Genomic DNA, 26,809 nt, shown 5'->3' on the forward strand with positions numbered 1-26,809 from the left:
AATAAAGGAATAAAAAAAGATTTCAATGAGTTTACCTTTTGAAGGACAACCATTCCTTATAAAAAAATACAGAAATATTTTTCTATCTATTTAGGGTCCACCTATGTGGAAAAAAGTGGTTCAGTGGTAATAAAATTGTTGAATTTAATTAAATTGAATTAGAATGATAAGTGATCGATTTTATATGTTTGTGAGCAATCGAAAAACTTAACAAAGTAACTCTGACATTCAACGCGCTGATAGCTTATCTTTACTGTATTCAGCCACAAAAGATATTCAAGTAGCTGAGTAATTTTTACCATTACGAGTTAGAGAATTACAGATCGATCAAATGGAAAAACGTGCCACATCTACCATCCAGGTGCTCTATGCAGAACTGGCAGCCGGTGCGTATGAGCAATGCCGTTGCGTATACGCAATGTATTGACACTCCTTTGCAGCGAAGTCCAGAAGTGCGGATCTGGAGGAGGAGAACATTTTGCTGCGCCATCGACTGAATCGTGCGTCTGCCAATCACAGCAGCGATGCGGCAATCAATGTGGAGGCCAAGATCATGGCCTTCCAGTTGGAGGAGGAACGAGATCGTCTGGTGGAAACACTGCAGAAGCACAAGAAGAAGTACAACAAACTGCATGACGCTTATCTGGAGAAGGTGAAGCGCTGTCGTGCCTTGGAGGAGATGTTTAAGCGGCAGAAGACACTTACAGGCCTGGTGATGAAGTCTTCTTTAGATCAAAGAAATGCAGGTGTGTTATGTGGATTTTAGCCAAGAACTAGATCAATACCATAAATTCCTTTGTAGAGCAACGAATGGCGTTTGAGAAAAGACAATCGGTCCAAAACGACGCCATTGAGTTGAACGAGCTGAAGGCCAAAGTAGAAAAACTTCAAAGAGCCCTTGATGAGTCATACGACATTATCGACGAAATGGATTTTGAACTTGAGAGCGTAAGACCCTTGTAAAACTTATTACTAAACTTAGGTAACGATGATTCACTTAAAGGTGGAATTACTGGAAATGCAAAACCAAAACTTACGGGACGAATTGGCCGCCTTAAGGGAAAACTCAGTAGCAGGAGCGACCAGTCTTCCAGCTTCAACCCCCAACGAAGACGAGCCGCCGCCCAAATATGAGGAAGACCATCCCGGACAGCACCATAAGGCTATGCAGGCCCGTCGCTGCTCCTCGAGCAGTGAGTCTGACCCAAAGGATGACGATGCCGACGCCGAAACCATGGAAAGAGCTGCCCTTACCCACAGTGTACGCTTAAAGCAGCATTGTCATTAATGCTATACGTCTGATGGTTCCTCATTTTCAGCTCATTCAAACGGTGGAAGCCGAGAGCAACGCCCTAAGACGGGAATTGTTGAGATCCCGCTGCCAAAGAACAATAAGGGCCAAGTTGGAGAAGGAAAGCGAGGCTGCTGAATAGATAGTTGGCAGGATTGACCTGTTAAATAACTACCAGCCTAAAATAAACTAACAACCCATAGATCGTAATGACAAGTAGCCACACTAAAGCTGATGAAACTGATCACTGAGTGTACGCACATGGAGCCATATCTAGTCCACTGGACTAACCCAGATTCCGAGCCTAACTACGCCTAACCAGTGCACATACCAGAGTTTGCTTTTAAGGTTCGACAAACACGCTCTGCGGCTGCGTTGAATCAAAACTTTTGAGATGGAGTAACCTGGTTTCTGGGACTGAGCGCGGAGGAAACTCGTCTAATGGCGATTAATTAAAATATTTGCTAATGCCATCAAACGAGTTGCAAGCGGATCACCTGCCAAAGGATCTGGCCTCTGAGCTGTGAAGGTTCCAGCCCCCAACTCCAATCCCCATCAACGTGGCGCGCCATCCATTAACACATGACAATTATTTTTATGACTTAATGCAGTCGGAGGCCTTGTTGCCCAATGCCTAATGTTGCAAATTATTGACAAAGTAAATTAATCTCCACATTTGCTGCTCGGACCAGACAAACTAGCGCGACACCTCTAAGATCACCAGGCTCTCCCACTTGCGGCATAATTTGGGTGCTTATCGCATGTGTGCCGCTAAAGGAAATTAAAATGGTCCATGTATACAAAACTCTAGAAGTCTTATTAGATTTTAGCATATTAAAAATGCGTAGTATTTTTATAGAAAATTGTTTTTTAATTTTTAATGGGAAATGTTGCAATTTTGAATGTCCAAAAGTATTCCTTCTCCGATTTGTTGGATTGGGAAATATATTATATTAAAAATGGGAAATTGTTTCCTTGTCGTTTTCATTACAAGGATATACATATTTACGGCTACTTAAAGGGAAAAATGGAGTACGTATTTCAGTGCTTCTTAATTTTTCTCAGTGCATATGGCTCAGGCTGGTGCGAACCACATTTTGCATATTTCTTGTTTAATTATAATTTTTCGGGGCTCACCTAATGAGCGCGCTCCACTTGGCGGCGATCTTGTTTGGGAGGCGCGTGCCGCAAGGCGACACGACGCTTTGGGTGGATTGCCACATCCAAGTCGGATCGCAGCGTGGCTCTGGCCTGGTAATCAGTTGGCCAGCTCGTATATAAGCAGCCTAGGACTGCCCAGATTAATTACTTCGATTTCGATCTCTGTCGAGTGCATTTCAATACCCAAAGAGTTCTGGAAGGAGCGAATACCACAAAATGATGGGAAAAGTGAGTGCAGCAAGGAGTGCGATACAAAGGATACTAATGCCTGCAGTGCTGTCTCCCTTCTAGGCTAGCTACTTGTTGTGCCTGTGCCTGTGCCTGGCCAGCGCCGTTTGGGCCATTGAATTGCAGGCGGAGCCGGACTACGGACCAGTGGCCTACGAGTTCCAGTGGTCGGTGAACGATCCGCACACCGGCGACATCAAGAGCCAGAAGGAGTCGCGCAAGGACGACAAGGTCGAGGGCGTCTACGAGCTGATCGACTCCGACGGCTATCGCCGCATCGTGCAGTACAAGGCGGATGATCACAACGGCTTCGAGGCGATTGTCCAGCGCGAGCCCACGGACATCAAGATACCGCTGCCAGAGCCACCCAAGAAGCTCCTGGCCGCCAAGATCCTGACTCCCGTGCTGCCGGTGGCGCCACTCGTCCACTACGCCGCCCCCAAGGCCATCGTCAAGCAGGAGCTGTCCTCCGGCAACTATGTCTCCGTATCCGGACCCACAGCTCAGTACAAGTACTGAGTGGATCTAGTGACTGACTTGCTGACTTCAGCCGCATAAGCCCATTAGGATCCCCGCCTCCACCCGGGAAAACTCACTGCCATACATCGTAGCTTAGTTACCATTAAGACAAATGAGTGTACATAGCCAGCTTACATTAACCTACCATAAAGATGCATCCCATTCAATCTGTTCGCAGAGGAACACAAAGAGCTTTGACTTTCATATGGAAACTATGGGAAATATGCTTCATACGAAATATATTAAAACAAATTCTAGTATTTGTAGACCAGTGCATATGTGCATATAGAATTGCAGATCAGTAAAGAAAAAAATAGTGAAGAATATTTTGCGAGTTCACATGAGTGACACAAAAAAGTTGGTAGATTATAAAAAAGTAACAAAAAAGTGTTGAATGAAATGCTTCACTTAGTTCAACTCGCTTGTGAGCTCAGCGAAGTCGTATCATAAAGTTTGCGACTTGATGTCTCATAAAGTGATGCGTCATGGTACAGGTGGCTTCGATACTGTGATAAGCATAAACTAATGCTATCGCCGCCAGACGCGACATGGCCCATAGATGCATAGATGACGCTAATCTCACGTAGCTGCTGCCACTTTGGGGGCGTCCAATTGCCGGCGCAGTCGACGTCGTCGATGGTGGTTCTATTGGATTTGGCTAACGCCCTGGCCCATGGATCAATGGGGCATCAGTGCGAAAATGGTCGGCTGCCCGGAGACACGACAACTGGTGGTCACACTGCTATTGGCCCTGGCCTTGTGCCTGGTAGGCTCAAAGGAAGCAGCTCCAAGCGCGGATGACAAGTGGATGGCCCCGCTCAAGCAGTTTGGGTACACGGCACAGCATCTGAAGAACAAGGTGGAGCATGGCGAATTCACCACCTTCGAGCTGGGCACACCCAACTACCAGATACTCAATCCCGAAGACGAGCCGGAATACATAACTGCGGATCAGCCGCACTACCAGGCGATGCTGAGGCGTCTTACCAGTGGCCAAAGTGGAGCCCAAACCATTGATGTGGAAATGGCCAGTCGCACGGATACAGCTCGAGATTCTACCGATCAGGCTCAAACCGAAAAGCCATCCAAAACCCAAGTGACGGTTAAGCCAAAGTCACAGCCCAAACGAAATCGCTGGGAGAAACTGAGAAAGCGCAGCTCCATCGAAAGGAGACGTGACCACAAGGAAGCCATGGAAGCTGACGCCAGGGATGAGCTAAGTTTCTTCCCGGAAATTCAGGTCTATCCAGGCCTACCCTTCCAAAGTCGTGTGGCCAATCTTAATTAAAATCAATAGGTCAGGTCATACAAATTCTCAGTCGGCTTTGGTTCTACGTGAACTCTGGTGACTCGGACAACGAATAAATAGTACCCGGTAATTTGATTTTATTTTTCTTGTTCTTAAGTTTTTCTAGCTTAACATGAAATAGAGTTATTTGCTATTTTATCTTTGTAAGGCTACAATTTTAATAAATGAAATTGTATAGCCCTTTACTAATGAAAAGAAAGTAGTTAAGCTCGTGTTTGTTAAAACAAAATGTAATTTATTTGTGCCCAACTTTTTAAGTAATTATTTTTATATTTTAAAAGTATATGATAGACAGGCAATTAATGTACTCAAGTTGTAAGAAGATTGCTCAGGCAACCAGCACTATCGCCTGCAATGTTTTTATCCGTTGTGCACGTGTAGACCTTGAGCTGCTCGAAATTACAACGAAAATTGATAAGTCAATCGACACAGAAGTTAATATCAGATCTAGGCCAAGACCCAGAAATTATAAATCCCCAAGCCGCCGGAAAAAGTTGTGCAGAACCGCAAAAAAGCCCAATGCGGTCGGAATGGGTTTGGCTATTTACGAAAGTAGGCTTGCGGGCAGATTGCCAATCCGAGCTCCAAAAAATGCCCTATAACCCTAAAGGTTGTTGTCATGTTGCCAAAACCCAGAGGTCAAGCCGAGATATGTTTGCTATATGTTCCTGATTAAACAACTCTTGTCGAGCACTCGATGTTATCGACTGGTGCGGGCAGAAATGCTTGAATGTGTATTACGGAAGCGGCGGCATCTGGCGATTGTCTTTGCCCCCGCGCCCATTCCGGACCGCCACGCCCCATTCCGAGCCGTTTGGGGCGTTTGGAACGTGACGCGGTCAACGCTTCCGCGACCCATTTGCTCGCTTGTTGTAAGAACGGGAAGAAGAAGCTCTCGGCCAGCGCAGCGTATTTAAGAGCTATTCAGCAAAATGCATGAAAGAGTTTCGCACGCGACCGACCAACAGCCAACAAGTGCCATCCATCGGCGATCCGGGACAGAAATTCCAGCAATTGTGGGGAAAGTGATCGCGAGCGAGGGAGAACTTCATTGGAAAGGTGGGTAACGGGGTCAATCGATTGGTAACGACGCCGCTGCACTTCTCTGACCCATTTTAAAGCCATATTCCCACCACCACCCGCTTTCAGATGTTCGAACGCTGCAATTTATTGTGCATGGCCCTGCTGATGGCATCGGCACTACTGACCCAAGCCCACTTCCCGCAATACTGTGCGGAATGCGAGCAGGAGGTGTGGGAACAGGTGCCGTGCAGCGAGGTGCCCACGACGGTGGCGCCCACAAGCACTGCAGCACCAGCGACCACTACCACCCCGGGCAGCGTTGAACCCACCACCAGCAGCACCAGCAGCACCACCAGTGCCCCGTCCACGCCCACGGACCAGACCACCCAGCCGTCGGCGTACAAGAAGTGCTACTGCGAGTGCAAGCTGGGCTGCAAGGAGTTCTGCCGCAAGGTGATCTCCTCGGAGCCCAAGCAGCCGCTCACCCAGATCTCCTCCATCGGGGAGTACGCACCTGGCGGGCAGGTGGAGTTCACACACGTCCATCAGCGCAAATACTTTCCCAAGTATGGAGGCGACTCCTATGCGGGTTGGGTGGGACCCGTGGGTGGACCCAAGGCCTATAAGCCCTATCCGTTGGTCTACGAACAGGCGGCCGCGGCATCTGCTGCATCGCCGGCTTCCATTCCCTCGGTGGCATCCTCGCCAGCGGTGGCCAGCATAGCTGCTCCGAATTACACGCTGGAAGAGTTGGCCCAGCTGCTGAGCACCGCCTATGGCAGCAAGAAGGGTTATCCGGCTAGTGTGCCAGCTCCACCGCCACGTCCCCAGTTTCAGCTGCAGCCAGCTCCCTCCGTGTACTACTCCCCGGTTCCAAGCTACGGAAAGCCAGTGGTTCCACTCGTGAGCAAAGTGCCGCCGGCACCCAAACTCACCTCCAGCATTAAGTACGCCGCCTCAGCGGTCTCATCATCCTCATCGGGCGTGTCGGTGGCCAAGATAAAGACTCCGTACGAGGAGAAGATTGTGGTGGCCACCCCGGCGCCCATTTATGAGAGGTCCACGTCGTATCCCATTGTCGAAGCACCCAAGGAATACTCGGCGCCCCAGACAGAGCTCTATCCCGTTGTGCAGAGCCAGACGGAGTCGTATCCCAGCCACACTCCCATATACCCGAGTCCCACGGAGTCCTATCCCAGCCAAAAGGACTCCTACCCCAGCGTCACTGAGTCATATCCCAGCCAAACCGAGTCCTATCAACCCCGTACGGAGGCCTATCCCGTGCCTCAGCCGGAGGTCAAGCCTTATGGTGGTCCCGATGCTGGCGCCGACAAGCCCTCCTCCAACTTTGACCTGGCCATCGATAATTATCTGAAGGACTTCGGATACGGCAGCCAGGGAAGGGGCTATGCGGACTACTGAATCTGTTGTTCGATCTGTTGTTTTAGGCTTAGTCTAGGCTAGAATGTTTTCTAGGTGTCAAATTATTTATTGCTTACTCCCCTTTCCTGTTGACCGCATGATGATTAAATTATTTGCAAAAAGTAATTAAATATTATTGGCTTACTGGTAACTTTGGAAAGTGTTGCATACTTTTGGGCTGCTGTTATCCAGCTTCAAAGTAAGCTAATTTCCCATCTTCGCTTTGTAAAAAGAATGAGGGAAACAATCTTTGAAGTTCATTACCCTTGAAAAACGAACACTTGTCATTCGGCTTTGACGCATTTTATTGTTTGTATTTAAAAAGTTTTCTTCGTTTGCATTCATTTATGATATACTTTCTTGTTGTCGATAACATTGAACAATGCTTTTTGCCAACTTGATTTTGCCAATCTGATAAGCACAGATATATACACAAATCAGAATCATTATTTTCGTATGCAAATATGTAGGTTTATGCACATGAATGTGTTCAAACAGCGCTTATATAACCGTTGATCAAGGCGAATCCAAATGGTTTTGCTTTCCAAATTTGTATTTTCATTTTCTCAAATTTTACGCACCAGCTCAAGTCTTTCATTTCGTAAGGTTCTGCATTTGTGGAGCTTATCATTTTCACATTCCCGATATAATGAACATCGAATTGGGAAAATGCATTAGGCACACAATCAAAATAGCCAAGGAAAGCAGAAAGTTATATAAGTAGCTCACTATAATTGCACTTGATAGGATATATTGAACAAACGGAGTAATAGTAATAAGAACAATTTGCAGAGTACACTTGCAAAGATGCGAATGTGCGGTTTTATTTCTTTTCAATAATGTTTGCATATAAAATAACAAATAAAAAAATTAAATCATAATATTTAGAACATATTCGTACATTGTAAATGAAGTGAAACTAAAAACGATAAATTGCAACACTTTGAAATAATGATGTCGTCCCAGCTATGAATTTAAACGTAAATTATCGAGAAGAAAATATAGTTATAGTTATACGATATTTTAAAATGTATATATACAGCTTCATTCATTAACAATCTCGATCCGTTGCTTTAAAGAATATCATTTTCGGATTCCGTAAATCTCCTCAGACCTTCCCGAATTCAATTTCGTTTCGAAAATGTTCAACTGGTAAACCAAAAACAGAGCCCAAGATACTTGATATCTTGTAGATACATTTGCGTTGCTCCTTAGTTGTTGGTGCTGTTTTCGGTCCCACAAAATTTTGCTAATTATACAAATATAGGTGTCACATCGTTACACTTTAAATATATAAATATGAGTACTTGTATTATTCGGTTGCCTTTTGTTTTGATTAAGTTTGCTGACTAATGCATTCTCAATTGCAAATAGGAAAAGTTTCTTGGTTTTAGTTTTTGTTTTTTGGTTTTCGGTTCTTGGATGCCTTGCATTTGCCTAGTTTGCTTTCGTATTATGTATTACATTAAGTAGCCGTAGATTAAATATATTACGCGTTTATTTATCATGATTAAACATTGATTAGGTTAAGGTGTTGTTTGTTTTTGTTTTTGCTTCTTTTGCCTTTATCTTTACATTAAATGTGTAGAAAAATTCGTTAAATTGATTTGCATATAGTTAATCGATCTCCACCCCCCAGCTCACCTGGCTAGCCACACAAATACAAAGTTGAATTGGCTCGACAAATTAAATGATTGGCTGCACAGCCACGCGGTTATAGTACGTTATGTATTTAGTTTGCTACGATTTGTGCCTTGCAGTTCTGCGCTATTTAGTTAATTTAATTATCCATTATTTGGCTGCAGTCTAGACTTGTAATTCGATTTCTTTTTCCCATCTCCAGCGTGTTGCTCATGTTAAACATATGATATACATTTATGGTACTTTGGATACTTATATAAGTTCTGCTTTATATCAACTCTTCTCTGCAAATGCTAAAACTCATTAGCCCCCACCTCCCCCGACGCAAATCGTGGGCAACCCACTATGGCCAGCAAACTCCCAAGGACCACGGCGAATCCCACGGCGTACTATCGCTGGCTGCCAAACCCACTGTGGCCACCCAAAGCCAGTCGCTGCCCGAATCCGCCCCTGTCCCGCGTCGTCCTGTGCATCCTCCGGCGCTAGGTGAGCATGTAGACAAACAGCAGCGCCAACGCCACGTTGAAAATCAGGACGAGCAGCATCAGCTGCTGGCGCACAAACCAGTCCTGGGTGATAAACAGCATTCGTTCGATTAGATTCAAATTGCATTCCATTGAAGCAATAATAACAATAATTTAAAATAGAATTTCAAATGTTTTCCGTATGAAGTCGAACTACGATTAGATATTATAGTGGCGCACATTTATGCTACACTGATATAGTGAAATATAAGCCATAACAAGTTGGGAATTATTGTCAAACACTATGGGCACCAGTTTCTAATTACAATTACCGATGTCTTGGTCTAGAGTTTACTTATTAAATTATTACTTATTTATATATTTATTTAAATTTATTTATATATTTATAATATTATATTTGAATTATTAGAAGAGAATAAGTTTGCCTTAAGCTTCTTTTGTTTCCCTGCAATATTTTGATCAAGAATTATTACACCAAAGGTGAAGACGTGAAATAATAAATGTAGTTTAGGAAAAATATTAGGTGTTTTGGCCTCGTGGCTAATGGCATTTAGAATTATTAGAAGCATCTCTAATTGGGAAAGAGCCCATAGTTTATGTTTAATTGCACCATGGACGTCAGAATGCTGTTTACAGAAATTGGTGCAAGTAAAGTGCACCAATTGTGGGTGCATGTGAACAGAAAAACATCAAAGGCATTTGGCAGCGAACTAGACTATCGGTGCACTGTCACTCACCTTAACCTGTGGACTGACCAAATACAGCAAGGGATTTGCCTTGAGCCGCTCGTTGACCTCGATCTGGCGACGCACTGCCTCCCGGCGGGCGGAACCCAAGGCGGACACCTCCTCCCGGCTCATGGCCTCGGTGGCCCGCGGCAGCTCCTGGAAATCGGGCATGGACTTCTTTCGCTGCAGCGTCACATTGATGGGCACCGACTGCAAAACGTGGCAGAGAAGCAAGCCGCAAATTAGTTCAGCGTTGCAAGGTGCGGCAAGGTGTTGCAAGGTGTTGCAAGGGCAAGGGCAAGGGGCTATCCACCTCAACGGGGGGCTCGACGATCCAGCTTTCGCTGGCTCTCCTGGCCAGCAGCGCCGGCGAGAACATGAGGTCCTCCTCATCCTCCTCCGGATACCAGTCCATGCTAGCCGCTCTTCAACTTGACTTTTCTTTGTGGGGGAAAAAGTTCGGTGACTGAAACTACAGCCAATTAGCTGCTTGCATAAGGTTGGACAATTCGTGTAATCTTTCTTCTACAGGCGGTTCCAACTTGCAAACGAGTTGGACATGGCGTTCCGCCCTAACTGAGCACCGAGCATCGATACACGGACACGGAGAGTCACTGCGTCCGTTTGGGCAGCCAAAAATAGTACCACAACCCGCCACGACGGCACTGAGCCAAAACAACAACGGATATTGTCGCTGGCTCTTCGCACGAAATTGCTTTCAGAATTCCTATGTGTTCTTCTTGTTTTGAATGCCGCACATATATGGTATATATGTATCTATATAATTATATTGCCACTCGACCTGGCTCTACAAATTCAATTGGCAATCCGTTGGGGCCGACGCGTCGTTTGCTACTAGCCAGTCCAATTCGGAAAATCGTCGCCTTTGGGGCCACAAGAAAGCAACAACCAGCAGGAGGCGAGCGACACTTCCCGAGAGGCATTTATTTATTGCCCTGTCGCCGGCCTGCCTTCCAATGGCCACTTGTGGAGCGCCTGGTGTTCATTCCGCCGCAGAGTGAAATTCTGAGCGGAGCGGGAAATTCTGAGAGTTGGCTGAAATCTCCGAGATTCAGCGGCACGCATGCATTCCAACCTGGCCGATCCGGCTGGCGTGCATTCGTGCCGTGCCCGTGGCTATAAATAGCCCAGAATGGGCACATGTTCGCCCCGAGATGGCCGAGAAATGTTTCTAAATGAACACCGAGTCTCCGGCCATCACCATTCGCTCTCACCACTCACTTTCTCCCCCGCACAGAATGTGCCCATGGCGCACGAATTAAGTTAATTGCTCGGATTAACTGTGTTATGAAATATATTTCAGGCGGCCGGCCCGGGAATTCTGCGATGCTCACTTGGGCTACGCTAGTGTGTCTCTAGGGATTGGAGATGAAAACCCAAAAAAAGGGAAAGGGCAAATATTTTGGATTTACCCCAAGCGCAAGGTGTATATAAAACTATTCCGGAAATATGGAAATGTGCATAGAAAGCGAGCTGACTCACCTTCATTTTCTTGCCGCCGCCACCGCCGCCGCCGCCTCCTTTTCCGCCCATGGCCATGCCCACCGGCGTGGCCGGCTTGGCCGGCAGATAGAGGCTCTCCGTGCGCTTGGGCTGCGAGGGCGAGGGAATGATGTCCTGGCCGAGCGTCCGCTGGCGCAGCAGCACGTCCTCGAACGGCTGGTTGGGCGACGAGAAGAGCGGCTCCGCCTTGCCCTGGCTGGGCGCCCGTCCGCCGGCTCCCAGGCTGGGTGTTCCGGCCCGCGACAAACGTCCGCCGCCGGTGCCCGTGGGCAGGGATCCGTTGCCCGTCATGGTCGATGTAGCGGCTCCAGGTTGCGGGGTGGATCCGCGGAATACTGAGCCCGCCCGGGGGCGTCCATCGGGTGTGCTGGTGCCGCCATTGGTCACCGGATCGGCCAGACCCGAGCGGTCCAGGGACGTTTGCCGCGATCCCGCAAAGGCGCCGCTCAAGCGACTGGCCGCCCGGGCGTACCGATCGATGGAGGAGTCGCGGCTGGGCGGCCGCTTGTAGTGATCGAAGTGGTCGATGGATGACTGCTGGCCCATTTGGCCCAGCATGGGCGGTCTGCCGCTGCGCTGCTGCTGCTGGGCAGCGGCCATGGCGGCGGCATTGGCGGCCATTGCTGCGGCGGTGGCCGCCTCCTGGATCTGCTGCTGTTGCATCTGGGAGGCGCGGCGCAGCAGATTCGAGGCATTGTGGGTGGGCGAGGCGTGGAGCGAGGGCTGCTGCTGGAGAGCCTGATGCTGCTGCTGCAGGAGTTGCTGCTGCTGCTGCTGCTGTTGTTGCTGCAGGAGCTGTTGCTGCTGCTGCTGCTGTTGCTGCTGCAGCTGCTGTTGCTGTGGGGAGACGGCCACTTGATTGGTGCCAGCGCCAAATGGCATCTGTGCCTGGTTTTGATTCGGTGCCTGGTTCTGCTTGAGGTTCGCGTTGAGATTGGGATTGATCTTGGCCTGGCCGGGCGGCTGCTGCTGCTGGAACTGATATGCAGGATTCATTTGCGGGTTGCTCTGTTGCTGGTTCAACTGCTGCTGCTGCTGCTGCTGCTGGTGCTGCTGGTGCTGCTGCTGGTGGTACATCTGATTGATGGCGCTGATCACCTGGGCGTGGCTGGGCTGGGCCTGGCTCACCAAGCCGGTGAGATCCGTCTGCGGCGAGACGGGCAGCTGCTGCGAGTACATCGAAGGTGGCACCGGGCATTCCGACTCATGTTTCTGCTGCGACATGCGCCGCTGCTGCTGCTGCTGCTGCTGCATGTGCAGATATTGCTGCTGGCGCTGTGCCTGCGTGGCATACGCATCCGATCCGCTGCTGCTCGTGGGCGAGAACTGGCTCTGCTGCTGCTGCTGCTGTTGCGTCTGCATGCCCACGCCCATTTTGACGGATGCATCGGAGGCGGCCGCGGGTCCCGGACGGAATCGTTCCCGCTCCCGGAAGCGCAGCTTCTCGAAGCGCTCCAGCACCGAGGGCTTGAAGTCGGGCGCGAATTCCCTCGCCATGCGCACCGCATTCTCGCAATCCATGCGCGCCTGCTCGGCCGCCGCGTCCGCATTCTGGGCCTTGGCCGCCGCGGTGGCCATGCGGGAAATGGCCATGTCGGAGCGCTGCATGGCCATCTTAAGGGCACGCTGCGCCGAGCTTAAAGCCGCCGCGATGCGGTCGCGGAGTTTGCGCGAACGCGCCAGGAACAAATGCTTCTTCTTCTGGCTGGTGATCAGTACGTTGTTCTTGTACTTGCCCTCCTCGACGGTTCCGTCGCGGAAAGTAGTCACTCCGTAGCCGTGCTTCCGGTTGTTGTACCACTCGCCCTCGTACCTGGTAAGGATTCACATGGTCAATGACGACGTGCCCATGCGGCATCAGGATATAGTTCGAAACTCACTTGAGTCCATCGCTGCGCTCCGCCACGCCGTGACCACAGCGCTTGTCCTTCTTCCACTCGCCCATGTACGTCTCCACCACCGTGGGGTCCAGCTGCTCGTCCTCCATGGTGAAGCTGGCATTGGACTCGGTGTGGTTGGATCTGCAGAGGCAGGGAAGTGAATGAGGTTAAGTATCTGGCATCTGGCGGCACTTACTTCGTGGTCAGGTTGGACTGCTCGGATCCAGTGCTGATCCAGGAGGCCGAGGACATGGTGGACCGTATGCTGCCGGATGCAATGGTGCCCCGCTTTTCCAGATCGCCCGTGCTGCGCTGCTTGCGCATCTTGAGGTTCTGTTGGGAGTATGAAGAGATTAGGATGCTGTTGCCACCATGGGAGCTGATGTCCCTCGAAACGCACCATGAGGAAACCCTTCTTGCCGGTCTTGTCCGTCAAACTGTTGCGCCGGACCGGCAGCTTATCGGACTTGGCCGTCAGGACGAAGCCGCCGCGTATCTCCTCCGCCTTCTCCGCCAGCTTGGCCGCATTCCCGTTCTCCCCACTCCGCAGGGAACTGAGCGAGGCGTGGAGGTTCTTGCGCCGGTGATGCGAGGCCAAACCGAAGGGCGCCGAGGTGCGGATTCCGTAGCCATGCCGCTTGCCCTCCTGCCACTGACCCTGGTACTTGCCTGGAATGCCAAGGAGTGCATTAATGTCCACTGCAGTCCACTGCGAGCAATTGTTATGCAAATGGAACTCCCAACGTTCCCCTTTTTTGCTCTAACCAAACGGGAGTTGGCCTAAGTGAAACGCTATCCGTTTCCCAACGGCTTCTATTAATGGCCACACGTGCCACTTCCTTTCAGCCCAATGGCATTGGGCCTTAAGTAATACTGCAGCGAAAATATGCAAATCAAGTGCTGAATAAGCTGCAAATGGCTAAACATGCAGTCAGTCGGTTGGCGGTGAGTCAGTTAATAATGCAAATTTAATTATTTTTGGATAAATAAACGGGAATATGGTTTTCCCATTCCATTTCGCTCAGTGCTTCTTCTGGCCAGGTTAATTGCGGAATTGGAAGTTACGCTAGTTGATTAGGAAATGCTTCTTAGCCCTCAGCTAAAGCTAATTGATAGTTAGGGCCAATTGGTTTGGCCAAAGGTCGACATTGCCATTTGCACTCTGGCCGCAACCAAAACAATTCCATAATGGTGGCCATAGAACTGGGCCAGCTCCGCGGGCGGCACTTGGACATGTGGCCATGTGTTTTACCCAGACTGCGAATTTCCCCAGAAAAAGCCGCACTCATGCAGAAAAAATGTACAAAAGGCGCAAGGCGAAGCGGCAAAGCCAAATATCATTGAACTGCGCGGGCAAATAAAATATGACGTCAGGCTGGGAATGGATATGGATGTGTAAGGGTAACACGGGATATGTGTGCGCCACCAGAAATGATTACAAAAGCGTCAAAAAGTAAAGCAGCGGCGAGGGAACGAACTCATATTCGCGCATTTTGAAAGTGAGCCAAAAACCAAACGCAAAATGATCTCATGCACATTACGTATACGCCGCGTATGGCGTATGGCGTATGGCGCCCCAGGGCCCACGCCCATCACTCACCGCCGTCCGCGTAGGTCTCGCATCCGGACCCATCCTGGTAGCCCTCATTCCAGGTGCCCTCGTACTTGGCCGTCGACACAGTGCTCTCCCGCACTCCGTAGCGCCCCTTGTGCCCGTCCTTTGACCACTCGCCGCGGTAGATCTGCCGCCCGATCTGCTCCACGCCCAGTCCATGGCGGCGTCCGTTCTGCCACTGACCCTCGTAGTGTGATCCGCTGCAAGCGAAGCTCAAGCTTTAGGTCACCAGCTCCCAGCTCCGAGTAGCTCCCACTCACCTGGGCCAGATGTACGATCCGGACACCTCGAAGCCGTAGTTCCAGGCGCCGGCGTAGGCGCCCTGGTGCTTGGGACCCGTGCAGACGCCGTGGCCATGGGCCTTGCCCTCATCCCAGCCGCCGCAGTAGGTGCCGCCGTCCTCGAAGTCGAAGCGCCCGCCGTTTATGGGGCCACGCCTACCGCCGGCCGCCTGGGAGGCGGCGTAGGCGGCCAGGTCGCCGCCATTTTGTTGCTGCTGCTGCAGGAGCTGCTGCTGCTGCTGCTGCTGCAGCTGCTGTTGCTGTTGCTGCTGCGGCGTCAGCTGGCCAGCCTGTTGCATGCTCGAGACTGGGGGTTTCTAAAGTTCGGGGCGGTTGAAAACTGTGGTTACTGCTGCTGTTGCCGTGGGCTTTTTGTGCCGCCGCCTGCTGCTCATTGATTTTCCGCTCGACTGCTGCACCGGCTGCTGCCTCATCTGATCCTGGTTGTGATCTGGGGTCTAATGGTTCGTTTCGCTTGGTTTCGTTTGCTCTGCTTAACCTAGTGGTGCTGTAGGGCTATTTAAAGTGTGTGTGTGTAAATTGTTGGCTTTTTCACTGAAACGCGAAAGTTGCAATTTGTTGCTGCCCTCCTCTGGGTTTCCCGACTCGATTTCAAAGCTGCATAAACCGATCGTCCGATGTCGATGTCCTCTGACAGTTGCGGTTGTGATTCTCTATGCTAATGTCGTAGGCCATGCTTGGTCATTTACCAAAAATAAGTCGGCGAGTGATCTGCAATTGGGTGTAGAAAAACGTTTATCAAACAGATTTGAATGGCGTGGATAAGCAAGCGGGTTTTCCAGGAAATAATCGCATTATGCAATTGACTTTGCTGCGGGCGGCCATAAAAGTCTAAACATTTGCTGGATTTTACTGAATCAACCGGAGAAGTGGAACTATTCGACTTGGGGAATGGTGCATATTGCGCTTGATTTATAAGGCGCTTTTAATTGATTTCTATCTGCCGAAAGTCTTCCACCATTTCCACCCATCATTCTGTGCTTGCCACGCGCGAAACGCGATTTTTATGATCCGAAATGAGTGGGATGAGTGCAGGGGCTTTTCCGGTGGGGGTTGGGTTGGAAAATACCTTGCATTGAAACGAGGGCGAGAGGATGACGATGTGAGGTGACGATGCATTATGGATACGATGCAATTGCATTCGATGGCGGTTTATTCAGCCGCCCTCAACGACTTTCGTTCTTATATCGCACTGGCACTGGCAGCAACCGATTCTATCCTATCATCGCATATAGACCGTATAATATGGGGATTTTGCCACGTCAAAGGCCGAAATTCTCAATGGCAGACCACCTCTCGAGTGGGTGGTGGTTTGCTCTGCTCCACTCAGCTGTTTCGCTGGCATATATACTCAAATGTATTGTATATAGACGAACGCATGTATTTATATGCTCAGAGGTACGCCCGATAGCAATAGTAGAAAATTAGGAAAAGCGCATAGTAGCAGGCGAATGCCACGAAAAGCACTTTCAGTGTCTTCATGGTTCTGCTTCTGTGTTTGGTTTTCTGTTGTCACTTTGACTGCGTTCTCTGGGTTTTTCCCGATTTTAAGCGGGGGCCATGTGTTTTCCAACTGGAGGAAATTCGCGCTGAGCACTGCACAGATTTAATTAATATTTTTGGTAGTTTTCCTCTGATTTAGCGAGCTTTTACTGAAAGAGTGGATGTAGCGATTTTGGCATTCTTTTTATAAAATGGAAAACACAGTGATTCAACGCATTTTTTTCAAGTGGGCTTCGTTGTGTTTCTGAATGAATGTGAAAAGGCATGACTGCTCAGCAGACTGACTAAGCCAACTAGCGCATACGCCATGTTGCAGCATTCCTCAATGCGAATCCACAGTCGGGCCAAATCGCGTATACGCCACGTTGCAGCATTCCTCAATCGAGGGGTTAAGAACCCTTCCACTCAATCGGGAATTCAGATGAATAGCGATTCGCTGGAATGAATGCGCTACATCACTGCCGTTTGATATATGCGACTCTGCGGAGCTGTTTACTTTAATCATCTTGCAACACGACGTATTCGGCAAACATTCAGATTCATTTTGGCTTTAGTCTATGTGTGCTGGCATTAGCTTCTGACTGCTGCTCGATTTTATTGTTCTTTTGCGGTCGACGCCAAAACGATTTGGGTTTTTCGAAACGAGATGGGTCGAGACAAGACGCCAGGAGAGGCGAATTCTTCACAAGCTTTGTTATTAATAGACAACGTGCACACACTGAACGGCATCGGTTGAATTGGAAAGACAAGAAGGAAACGTACGGGGAGCGGGCCGAAACAAAGAAGGGTGTCTCTATATCTCGGAGTCTCCCCATCTCGGAGTCTGGCAATGTTTTGTTTAAACATTTATGATGATGAAAACACACGCAACCAGGAGCCAGCTCTGCTCTCCTCTCCTCTCCTTCTTGGCCAACATTCCACCTCATCCCGGGAATGGTTCTAAACAAAACCGATACCGAGCTGGAGAGATTTGGCCAGACGATTGCAGCAACAGGCGGAGCGTGTTTATGGCCAAGTGAGTTATGTTTGCACACCTGCTGAAAAGTGGCAGTGATACAGAGGCCATTTTCGTGTCTGCCTGCGGCGACAATGTAGCCACTCTCGGATAAATCCGTTGACTTCAACTTTCTAGGTTTAAAAAGCATTACATATTTAATTTATTATTTTCCCACACTTTGCAGGGTAACATTTCATTAAAGTGCTAGTAATAAGTAAATATATTTCCAGGTGAAACTAGCTTCATTTTCCCCACCACCGCCGCCATGAAGTCAGCTGCAAAGTGTTTGCACACCAGATGGAAATGGAAAATCAAAGAGGTGGGCTGCTGCCTAACCATAAATCGCAGGTTTATTGCTTTCAGAACAAATAGAGCAATCGATCCCGAGAAGCCTCAGTAAATATTTCCCAGGCCACATTATCACTCTTTGATAAAGAACATTTACGTATGAGCATTTATTTATACCCGGGCCAGCGGGCAAAAAACAAATTTGTAGAAGACGGAGCGGCATGTATCATTGTTATTTTAAAAGATTTTCGAACAAAGCCAAAGCCAAAACGAAAGCAAAACCAAAAGGCAGCCCGAGAGCAACTGAACTGAACTGAAATGAACTGAACTGAAATACTGAAATGCTCACACCGAATTCGAGCAACGAAAATATTCGTAATATTGTTCAACCGTATTTTAGTGCTTGCCAAAGTCTATTTCATTTTCACTCTGCCCGCTGCTGGCTGTTTTTTTTCCTTCATTTTTTTATTTCATTTTCGGTTGGCAAAACTGTCCCCGCCCGCGTTTTCATTTCGAATCTTTTCTGTTCTTTTCTATTTTCCTTATTTCTGCCTTGGGCTAGATGGATAGAAAATTAAATAATAGTCCACTGACTGACGTCGATGTTGTTGATGATGATGTTTGTTGGATGCGTTTAGCATCTTGCATTGTGTGCTTTTTTTGCACTCTAATCAATTCGCACTGCACTCTCTCACACAAACACTTGCAAGCCTGCACAGACATGCACACACATGCACACGCACACACGCACACAGTGGCCACACTCACACACACGAAAGCGAACACGCAGCGTTCAGTTTTCGGTATTTTTAGCATATTTTTCGTACAACTCGCACTATATTATATAGAAGATGGCCGAGCCAGTCAACAGCAGCACATTCTCTAAATTGAAATTATTTATAGGTTCACATAAATTAAGTATTAACACCCAACAGGCCCGACTACTGTAGTTAGTCCGCCCCTTGCACTTTCGGCTTTTTTCGCTTGACACGATTTTACTCGACTTTATTTTCATTTTCTTTTTGTGGTCGCTGCATTTTCCTCTAAAGTGGCAAGTGGCAGGCGAAAAATGGCCAGTGACATCCTGGCAGCTCTTTGACCTATTGATCGCAAGGGATTTTTACTTTCGATTACTTGGCTGAGCGTGGTTTTCCCAGTTTAAAACACAGCTTAAGTGCAACAATTTGCAAGGATAGCAATTGCAAGTGTAAGACTGCAGTTAACTGCTTCAATTCAATTATATTCTTCAATTGACTTCTGCAACCAGCTCGTGACGTTCGTTAATCCATATTGTTTTATAACTTATTTAACGCAACGAAATTTTCCACTCACACACGCACAAAAGCAGAGAAACTCGGGCAATTTTGTTGAGAAAAAATATGTTAAATGGGAAAGGCGTGTGTGTGTGTGTGTGTGTGTGTTTTAGCCGCACCAACACACACACGTTAAAAATAGCAGAAATTTGAAAGTACTGAGGTTCGTTGAGTTCGGTTTGGTTTTGAGTTGAAACAGTTCCGTGCCTCGAAAACGCAGCCAATTCCAAAAGAACGCTCATCCGGTCAGCTGTTTGTTCGTATTTTCTTTGGAGAAGCGGATTCCGCTCCGGATGCGAATGTGCGAATGCGGATATCTAGAGCGAGCGGAACGAAACGCACGAGCGGCGGGCAGCGACTGGCAGCCGTTCGAGATCGGTATCCGTATGGGAATCGCGTAGTAACGACAGCCACACGACGGCGACGACGGGAGCAGCGAGTCCCCCGCAATGCCTCCTCGCACCACAGGGCGTATGCGAAACCTCTGCGGATGGGATGGCTACCCGTTGCGTATACGCCCAGTTAAACTAACTTTCTTGTGCGATTCCGACGCGACATTCGAGCGACACATCCAAACGCCAAACGCTTGCGAAGCGAAAAGAAATGCCCGCCACTGTCCACGGCATATGCAAGCTAATTCCGCTCCTCATTCCGCTCTTCCGCTCTTTCGCTCTCTCCGCGTTTCGTTGGAAAATTCATTTCAGGGATCCCTCGCTGAATTCATTCGAGCGACTGGAAAGCGACAGGCAGCAAGAGAGCGGAGCACAGCATCTGTCGCTTCTGCCATCTTCGCTCTCTCGGCCCGAAACAGCTGTTACATACCGGATACTTGTAGGCCAGCATGAGCAATATTTGGGCATAAAGAAATATGAATGAACGCGCGAATCGTGATCGTTGCCATGCACCCACCCATCCATCCATCCACCCATCCACCCATCCATCGCAGCTGTAGATCGCAGTGGTGTATACTCTATTCGCGCTGCTGTGTTCGCCTTGGGTCAGGTAATTGGCTGAATGACAGGCGTTTAATGTGCGGCTGAGTCACGACCTCACTCACAAAGATCTCTTGGGGCGAGACCTGGTATTAATAGGTGATAATTGAAAATGCTTTGCGGATAATATCGGTCATGGTTACTCCCGAACAGAGCTAATAGCAGGGCATGCACTTTATGGCCCAGTTGAAGTGCCCTGGCCAGTGGCCACTTAATATGCAGTCGACCGTCACATGTGCCCCACTTTCCTGTAAATGCAATTACCCCACATCTGGCCACGTCCCCCCCATTGGCAAGGAGCTTAGGGAAATCCTCCCCTGTCGCCGGCATGTGGGAAACGCAGACGCAAAGTAGCTCCTTTCGTGGCCCCCACCCACTCCATTCGCCTGTTCGCTGTACACGTCACAGGCCATTAACTGGAGTACACAGACACGCACCCGCCGCCAAGGGGAGTGGATGATGGAGCTGCTCGAAAGTAAACAGGTTATACAATTTCTAAATTAAAACACAAACAAGGGCCTGGAACATCATGTTCCATGCAAACGGCAGTTTGCATACTCTATGCAGCACCGAAAACATTCTACAAATTATCATTTGTAAATACTCGCAAGTAAGAAAAGCAGCTACACTTTTGCGCAAGCCCGAAAAGTACAATTTTAAAGAGGCAATGGGAAATCGATTCAATGGATTCTATTGTCTTAATGCAAATTCCCAACTAAAAGCAAATCAATTCCCTGAAAACAGCTGTCCGATCCAGAGAAATATCAATTTCCTGGCTGGTTGGCAGATTATGAATTTAAAATGCTCTTTTTAATTAGTTTTTGATTGCCAAGCATATTTGCGCTTTTTATTTTCGAATTCCATTATTTACGATATCTGTTCAATTTCGTAAACATTTAATTTGTTTTTATCGTTCTTGCTTTACGGACAGCCATTGCTCCGCCGTTCTGGCCAGAGATCGGAGATGGAAATCAGCAGCAGAATCACTTGTCTGAATCACCCAGTCTCCTGACCTCCGCTGGAAGTTTGACGAATGACGGAAGTCGAAACATGGAAACATTTTCCCGAGCCGAAAGCAATCCAATCCACAGGCAGTCCGAGTCCGAGTTGGAATCTTGTGGTCGGAGGAGATGGCAAATTGCCGGGGAACTCGGACACTGATAGGCAAATGATGCGCATCACGAGCGGATTTGATTGATGATATCAATCCCCCCATCAAAGCAGCCGGATACTGGCATGCTAATGGGTAACTTAAGCACAATTGAAGGCAGGAGAAAATCCTATAAAATCCTATTCTCTAAGGCTTGACCTTTTGACCAATTCAGTTGCAATGGGAAAATGTGCAAAATATATTCACTATTTATTTCCTCGCATGATGGACTTTGACTGAAATTTAAGAATTTTCTCTTAATTTTCCCAATCTTATTATTTTGTGAGAACTCCCAGGCATGTTCAAATCGGATTATCTCCGCTTAGCTTGTATTACATTTTAATTCCACTTGAATAATTAGTGCATACGAACTGATGTGTTTCAGAAGCACTTCCACTTCAAATCAGGCCGAGCGACAGGCACTTGGGAAGGACTTGACGGGTTCCCACAGCTGGGGGATGGCGAAATTGGATCGAAAGGGGCAGGGGGCTCCTGGAAATCCGATATATATAATGAAATATTCATATGCTCGTACATGTGGCGAGTCTGCCCCTCCCTTTTAGGCGCCTGTGAGTGTGTGCAACACTCATTGTTGTGGCAAATACAAAAGGATTGAGAACCAACACACATGCACTCACACGCACTCACGCACGACCATGCACTTACACTTACGCAAATGGCAGTTATGAGGGGGAGTGGTTGGGTGGTTGACATAATAAGAATAACGAGAACAACGAGCGACAGCAACTTGAGGCTGCTTCAAGTCAACCGACACTCTTAGGCAGGGAAATTGCTCGTCGCACTCACCCTGAGATACATCTACACCAGCGGGCGAAACAATAGTGGCTGCGTCTCCGAAAAGCGGAATATGGATACAGTGAAGAGAAGCTTTATGCTAAGAATAGTTCAAGCATTGTAATATTTGCTAAACTAAATGTTTAAGTTCTTGCGATACTCTTATTAAACCTGCCACCGCCACTAATCTTTCACCCCCAAGTGCGGATAGGGCTATCCTAAACCCCGGTGCTTCTGGATGGTCGCGATAAGCCAGAAAGTCGGGGGACAACAGCAATCGACATCAGCATCGACGTTAGGTGTTTATGGGATGTATTTATGCCTGTGGGTGTGAGTGAAGGCCGCAGGATTACAACAGCAACTAGGCATAACAATAACACTAAAACTGCGAGCCAAGCACCGCATCGTGGATGCTGCCAGTTGGGCCAGCAATTTGGCACAGATACGCGCACTCACAGATTTCTCCTCAGTCGAGAGTCTGGAATTTAAAATCCGGAATCCGGAGAGGTTCGGTGTCCTGCTGCGTGGCGACACCGATTGGAAAGTTCACAAGGGGCCACAGGAGGTGCAGCGGGAGGCTGAAACTTGTTTAACCAGCAGCGGCAACGGAAATTAGGTTGCTCCTGGGAGCGCTGTTACATAAGGTTCCCTTGTGTGGCTGACAGCAGACATAAATCTTGGCAAATATGCAAGTTGTTCCGCCCAGAATGAGCAACTAGGCCCAACAGGGCAGGGCACACGAGCCACCGCGTGGCAAGTCGAGCCAGGAGACAGGATGTGCAACAGGAGCGGTCCTGCCACCGGAGAAACAATACCCCAATCCGCTTCTTTGCTGCATTGTGCATCTGTTCCCCCGACAGGCCATTTGCATTAGCTTCTTTCTGTTGCCGTGCAGAAGATACATTTCGACCCAACGCGCCACACTGCAAAAAACAGCCGCGAACTGGTACTGGTGAACAGCGACTAAATAAAAGCAAACAGTTCGATCCCAGTGTTGCTTTAATACTTTCTTTCATTGCGTCTCTTGTGAACTCTGTGAGCTAACAAATCTGACCCAGTAGCCAACAGGACGAGAAATCTGAGCTAAGAGCAAACAAGAAAGCCGCGGAAACAGCCAAATGCAAGCAGACAACCCGTGGGCACACACTCGACTTAAAATTTCCTGCGCAGCGAACGAGCAAGGACACCAGAAGCAGGAGCTGCCAGGAGCCAGGAGGAGGAGGAGGAGGAGGAGGGTTGATGAAATGACAAACTGGAGACGCGCTTGGCGACGAAGGCGAACTGGGCAAAGAGCACACGGGATATCCGTTTCCGTCCGACAAGTGCTCCGCCCACCGCCCACCGCCCACACAGGCCCACACCAAAAGGTCGCACACAAATTTGCAATGAAGCGCAGTTCTAGTTAGCTTCCGGTATCCCCAAACCAGCCAGCAACACCAACACAAAGGACACATTCAAGTTTGCTGGCCGCATGCAACATTCAAATTGACATAAACAGCGAGACGAGCGCTTGATTGTGCGGCTTGTGTGACTGTTGCTGGCTATAAAAAGTGTGCACCACTCATCCAACCGCTCGCCATTCCACATACGCCGTGTGGTACCAGTACCAGCAGTAACAGCGCGGCAAATGACAAATACAGTGGAGCCTCTCACTCAGAAGATTATAATCTTAAGATCTGCCCCGAAAACGAATTTATAAATAATATTTGACTATGAAGATCAAACAAAAGATAATCTGTGTAGCTAGATCGAAAGAAAATAGGTACGGTGAAGCCATCGGAGCTCCACTGTTATTACGAGGATGGAGAAGGCGAACGCCGTGCCACACGACTCCCACTCCGCGCCCCAAAGTATCCGCGTGTGTGACGCAGACCACAAGGTGACTGAAGTTTGTTATTTCGATTACACAGCCAGGGAGATTGGGGGCTATTAGTCAATCTACTCACAGATCCTCGGGGCTCCGCCCGGCGGCTATGCCACATCCACTTTGCACCAGTGCCCTGCAATTGTCTCCGCGATTATTTTGGCTGCTATTTTTAGAGCCCAGTACCGCGGACCAGCAATTATCTGTGCAGTTATTTATCTATCCGTGGGCCAGCTACTTGTGGATTGCTTGTTGCTCGCACCTTAGCTCGCTACTGATTAATAATAAATCGCTCAGGTATTACTCATTCGCTGTTAATTGAAATTTCGTTGGTTCGATTATTGTTTACAGTTAGCATTGGGTTAGCGCTCCCGACCTCAGCGTTTCGTGTGTTATTTTTTATATATTTTATTGGGGGTTTTCCTTCTGGGGTTGGGGAGAGAGGTTAATTTGTTCTATTCTATTCTAGTTTTGTTTTTCTCGCGCGCGCGTTCGCGTTCGTTTCGTTTGAGTTGTTGGTTCGTTTCACACTGAGCTGGGGAATCATTGAAATTTCTGCTCAGGCGAGAAATGAAAATGTTTTTCGGCGGAGCAGCCGAAAAAACGGCAAGACACCGCTCTCAGCTGCACTTTTGGGGGCGGTATTTGTCTCGGGGAGGTGAGCGTATGAGGGCACCGCCGGTGGTCAGCGGGAAAGAGCTTTTCCGGCGCCCCCCACCCCTCCCACACTTTCCGACAGACCCCGGAGGTCGCACCTCAAAGTTGCCAGACTGGCGACGTGGCGTATGCGTAATGCGGGTTTTCCACTCTAGAACGTTAATTGCTTTTTTTCCTTTCGGGCTTGCCGACCAGTGGCTTATTGTTTAGCCAGCCTTAATTGCCGACGAGTCTCTGGGGACCCTGGCAGCCAAATAAAATGACGGCTTGTGTGCGCTTAACTGCTGGATGATCCCTGGTTAAGTTTCCACTTTATCGCATTACCCGACTTTCGAGTTACAAAAACTTGACTCCTGCCCCTGCCGATTCTCGGTGGAAAAGTTTAGTGCAGCTTCCGCGGAAATCGCTCAATTACAGCTGCCAGCGGGCTGCTTTTGAAGATTCTTACGAAAAACCCAACACCGAAAATCGCTGGGTCGTCATGTTTAACCTTCAGTGGCAGCGTATTGGACCTTGAATTATAAGTTAATTAGAGTCGGAAGCGGGCAGTGAAAGGCAGCCATGGACATGGATACGGATATGGATGTGGCATGTGGGTGGGCAACCGAAAGCCTCGTTCAAGGACTCGCACACACCCGCCTCCATGTCCGCGTATCTGTGTGTGTTTATGTGGCATCTACAGGTAGCCGCAGCAACGACACCCACAATTCCTCGAGAGCCTGGCCCGCTTTTGTTTCGATTTTCTAACGAAATCGCAACTCTACACTCTGAGAAAAACAATAGAGAGCGAGCGGGAGAGAGCGAGAGTGGGAGTGGGAGTGGGAGGGAAAAGCGTGGTAATGAAGGGGGTTTTTCACTGAAATGAGAAAGAGCCACATACTGCGCTTCGGAAAATGCATTCCACGTCCCAGTGCAGAGGAGACTGCATCCTTGATGCCGCTGCAAATTGTCAAACAAAGTGCTCTTTGAGTCGAAACTTTCCGCTGACTCAACTCGGACGTTCTTCGCACTTATCAAAACTTTCCAGCACTCGTTTTGGGTAAATAATTCATGGCGAATATATTTTTAAGCGCACACAAACGCACACAGATGGTCACCAACACTAGCGGGGCAGTCGCGTAACCAAAACAATCCTGACACTCGAGAGGCGAAGGACCGCTTTTCCGGGAGCCCGTTGCGACCAAGGACGAGCACTCGCCTCGACTGTCCTGTGGCAACTGAGCTCCGCTGCACTTGGAAGCTCTCTCCTTGCTCCCAGCGCCACCCGCCCCCCCCTCACCACCCTTTTTGGCCCCTTTTCCATTTCCCATTTCACATTTCCCACCCGGTGACCAAGTTTTCCTCGGCTCACGCGTTCGGCTCACGAACCGATTGCTCGTCCTTGCTGTGGCATGTAGGCCACAACAGAAACGAGCCTCCTTTTTATTGAATTTTTGAGCACACGCAGGACAAGACATCCTGCCCTCCGAGCAAAGCTTTTCCAGGCGAACGGAAAGGGGTGAAAAGCTGGGCTGGCTGGCAGGTCCGTATGCTGGCGGTAAATTGCAGGCAACAAAGTTGTAAACAAATCGTTAAAGTGCTGGAAATAACTGGGTTGGTGGTCTGCTGTCAGGCGTAACACATAAACTCTGCCTGTTTTGGCCTAAGGAGTGAGTCCTTTTGAGCTTTGTCGAGCTTTTCGCGTGTGAATCGCAATTCGAGTGTTTGAATGGTGCCATTTCAAATGACCGTTGGAGCCAAATGGAAGAGGTTTGTATACCAAAGTTACCAAAGGTAATAACTTATTACCAAAGTAATAACTTGTTATTTTTGTAAACCATATTGCTTAAATATTTTGTTTGCTCCTAAGTCACGGACGATTTTAAGGAATCTAAAACAGGTCTGAAATATCTGTTAAAAACATTTTTACATCTGGCATAAATCACAAAAAAATAGGAAATACGAAAATTGCTCTGGAAAATGTGTACCGGAAGTAGCAGGCGCACCCTAGCGATAGTCAAGCGAAACGTGTTCGAAAAATGTTCGAAAAGCTCGCCTAATAAATTTGGAATGTAAACAAATGTTGTTGGAAAGCTTGTTGGAAACACGGCCAGCAACAACACGACGCAAAGCAATCAACAAA

At 48.5% G+C, this 26,809-nt stretch overlaps 5 protein-coding genes across 9 annotated transcripts; 4 read left to right on the top strand and 1 right to left on the bottom strand.

Annotated features, from left to right (window-relative positions):
* The first annotated feature begins 218 nt into the window (after window positions 1-218).
* On the top strand, window positions 219-2,148 carry LOC6543064 (daple-like protein). The gene is made up of 5 exons (XM_001969276.3): window positions 219-386; window positions 441-746; window positions 803-948; window positions 1,004-1,261; window positions 1,320-2,148. Exons 1-5 carry the CDS (start codon window positions 332-334, stop codon window positions 1,431-1,433), a joined length of 879 nt encoding a protein of 292 aa, XP_001969312.1. The 5' UTR covers window positions 219-331; the 3' UTR covers window positions 1,434-2,148.
* A 458-nt stretch (window positions 2,149-2,606) lies between these two features.
* On the top strand, window positions 2,607-3,385 carry LOC6542317 (cuticle protein 7). The gene is made up of 2 exons (XM_001969277.3): window positions 2,607-2,680; window positions 2,744-3,385. Exons 1-2 carry the CDS (start codon window positions 2,669-2,671, stop codon window positions 3,197-3,199), a joined length of 468 nt encoding a protein of 155 aa, XP_001969313.1. The 5' UTR covers window positions 2,607-2,668; the 3' UTR covers window positions 3,200-3,385.
* Window positions 3,386-3,872: 487 nt separating this feature from the next.
* Window positions 3,873-4,487, top strand: LOC6541327. Its single transcript, XM_001969278.3, has one exon. The coding sequence runs from the start codon at window positions 3,873-3,875 to the stop codon at window positions 4,485-4,487; it is 615 nt and encodes a 204-aa protein (XP_001969314.1).
* A 1,033-nt stretch (window positions 4,488-5,520) lies between these two features.
* LOC6542163 (leucine-rich repeat extensin-like protein 1) lies at window positions 5,521-7,024 on the top strand. The gene is made up of 2 exons (XM_001969279.3): window positions 5,521-5,567; window positions 5,658-7,024. The coding sequence occupies exon 2, from the start codon at window positions 5,658-5,660 to the stop codon at window positions 6,951-6,953; it is 1,296 nt and encodes a 431-aa protein (XP_001969315.2). The 5' UTR covers window positions 5,521-5,567; the 3' UTR covers window positions 6,954-7,024.
* Window positions 7,025-7,747: 723 nt separating this feature from the next.
* LOC6541399 (junctophilin-1) lies at window positions 7,748-25,905 on the bottom strand. Of its 5 annotated transcripts, none has more exons than XM_015159524.2 (9): window positions 25,568-25,905; window positions 15,087-15,839; window positions 14,812-15,026; window positions 13,612-13,880; window positions 13,408-13,544; window positions 13,212-13,352; window positions 11,311-13,144; window positions 9,817-10,017; window positions 7,748-9,163 (listed from the first exon to the last, which is right to left on the bottom strand). In XM_015159524.2, the coding sequence occupies exons 2-9, from the start codon at window positions 15,404-15,406 to the stop codon at window positions 9,077-9,079; spliced, it is 3,204 nt and encodes a 1,067-aa protein (XP_015015010.1). In that variant the 5' UTR covers window positions 15,407-15,839; window positions 25,568-25,905; the 3' UTR covers window positions 7,748-9,076. The 5 variants fall into 5 exon arrangements, with proteins under 5 accessions (XP_015015010.1, XP_015015008.1, XP_015015011.1 ...); XM_015159522.2 differs by lacking the exon at window positions 25,568-25,905 and adding an exon at window positions 24,113-24,561; XM_015159525.2 differs by lacking the exon at window positions 25,568-25,905 and adding an exon at window positions 19,762-19,941.
* Window positions 25,906-26,809: the final 904 nt, after the last annotated feature.

Source organism: Drosophila erecta, unplaced genomic scaffold (assembly GCF_003286155.1).
Source record: "Drosophila erecta strain 14021-0224.00,06,07 unplaced genomic scaffold, DereRS2 tig00000055-arrow-pilon, whole genome shotgun sequence".
Lineage (NCBI taxonomy): Eukaryota > Metazoa > Arthropoda > Insecta > Diptera > Drosophilidae > Drosophila > Drosophila erecta.

What these genes read in the sequence shown, in the direction of transcription:
- LOC6541327 (XM_001969278.3), top strand. Translation starts at nt 3,873, where the DNA reads ATGGATCAATGGGGCATCAGTGCGAAAATGGTCGGCTGCCCGGAGACA.
- LOC6541399 (XM_015159524.2), bottom strand. Translation starts at nt 15,406, where the DNA reads ATGCAACAGGCTGGCCAGCTGACGCCGCAGCAGCAACAGCAACAGCAG. An exon ending in GGATCGTACATCTGGCCCAG is followed by an intron (nt 15,027 to 15,086) that starts GTGAGTGGGAGC and finishes CTTCGCTTGCAG; the next exon opens with CGGATCACACTACGAGGGTC. An exon ending in GCGGCGGCAAGAAAATGAAG is followed by an intron (nt 10,018 to 11,310) that starts GTGAGTCAGCTC and finishes CACGTTTTGCAG; the next exon opens with TCGGTGCCCATCAATGTGAC.
- LOC6542163 (XM_001969279.3), top strand. Translation starts at nt 5,658, where the DNA reads ATGTTCGAACGCTGCAATTTATTGTGCATGGCCCTGCTGATGGCATCG.
- LOC6543064 (XM_001969276.3), top strand. Translation starts at nt 332, where the DNA reads ATGGAAAAACGTGCCACATCTACCATCCAGGTGCTCTATGCAGAACTG. An exon ending in TTTAGATCAAAGAAATGCAG is followed by an intron (nt 747 to 802) that starts GTGTGTTATGTG and finishes ATTCCTTTGTAG; the next exon opens with AGCAACGAATGGCGTTTGAG. An exon ending in TGGATTTTGAACTTGAGAGC is followed by an intron (nt 949 to 1,003) that starts GTAAGACCCTTG and finishes ATTCACTTAAAG; the next exon opens with GTGGAATTACTGGAAATGCA.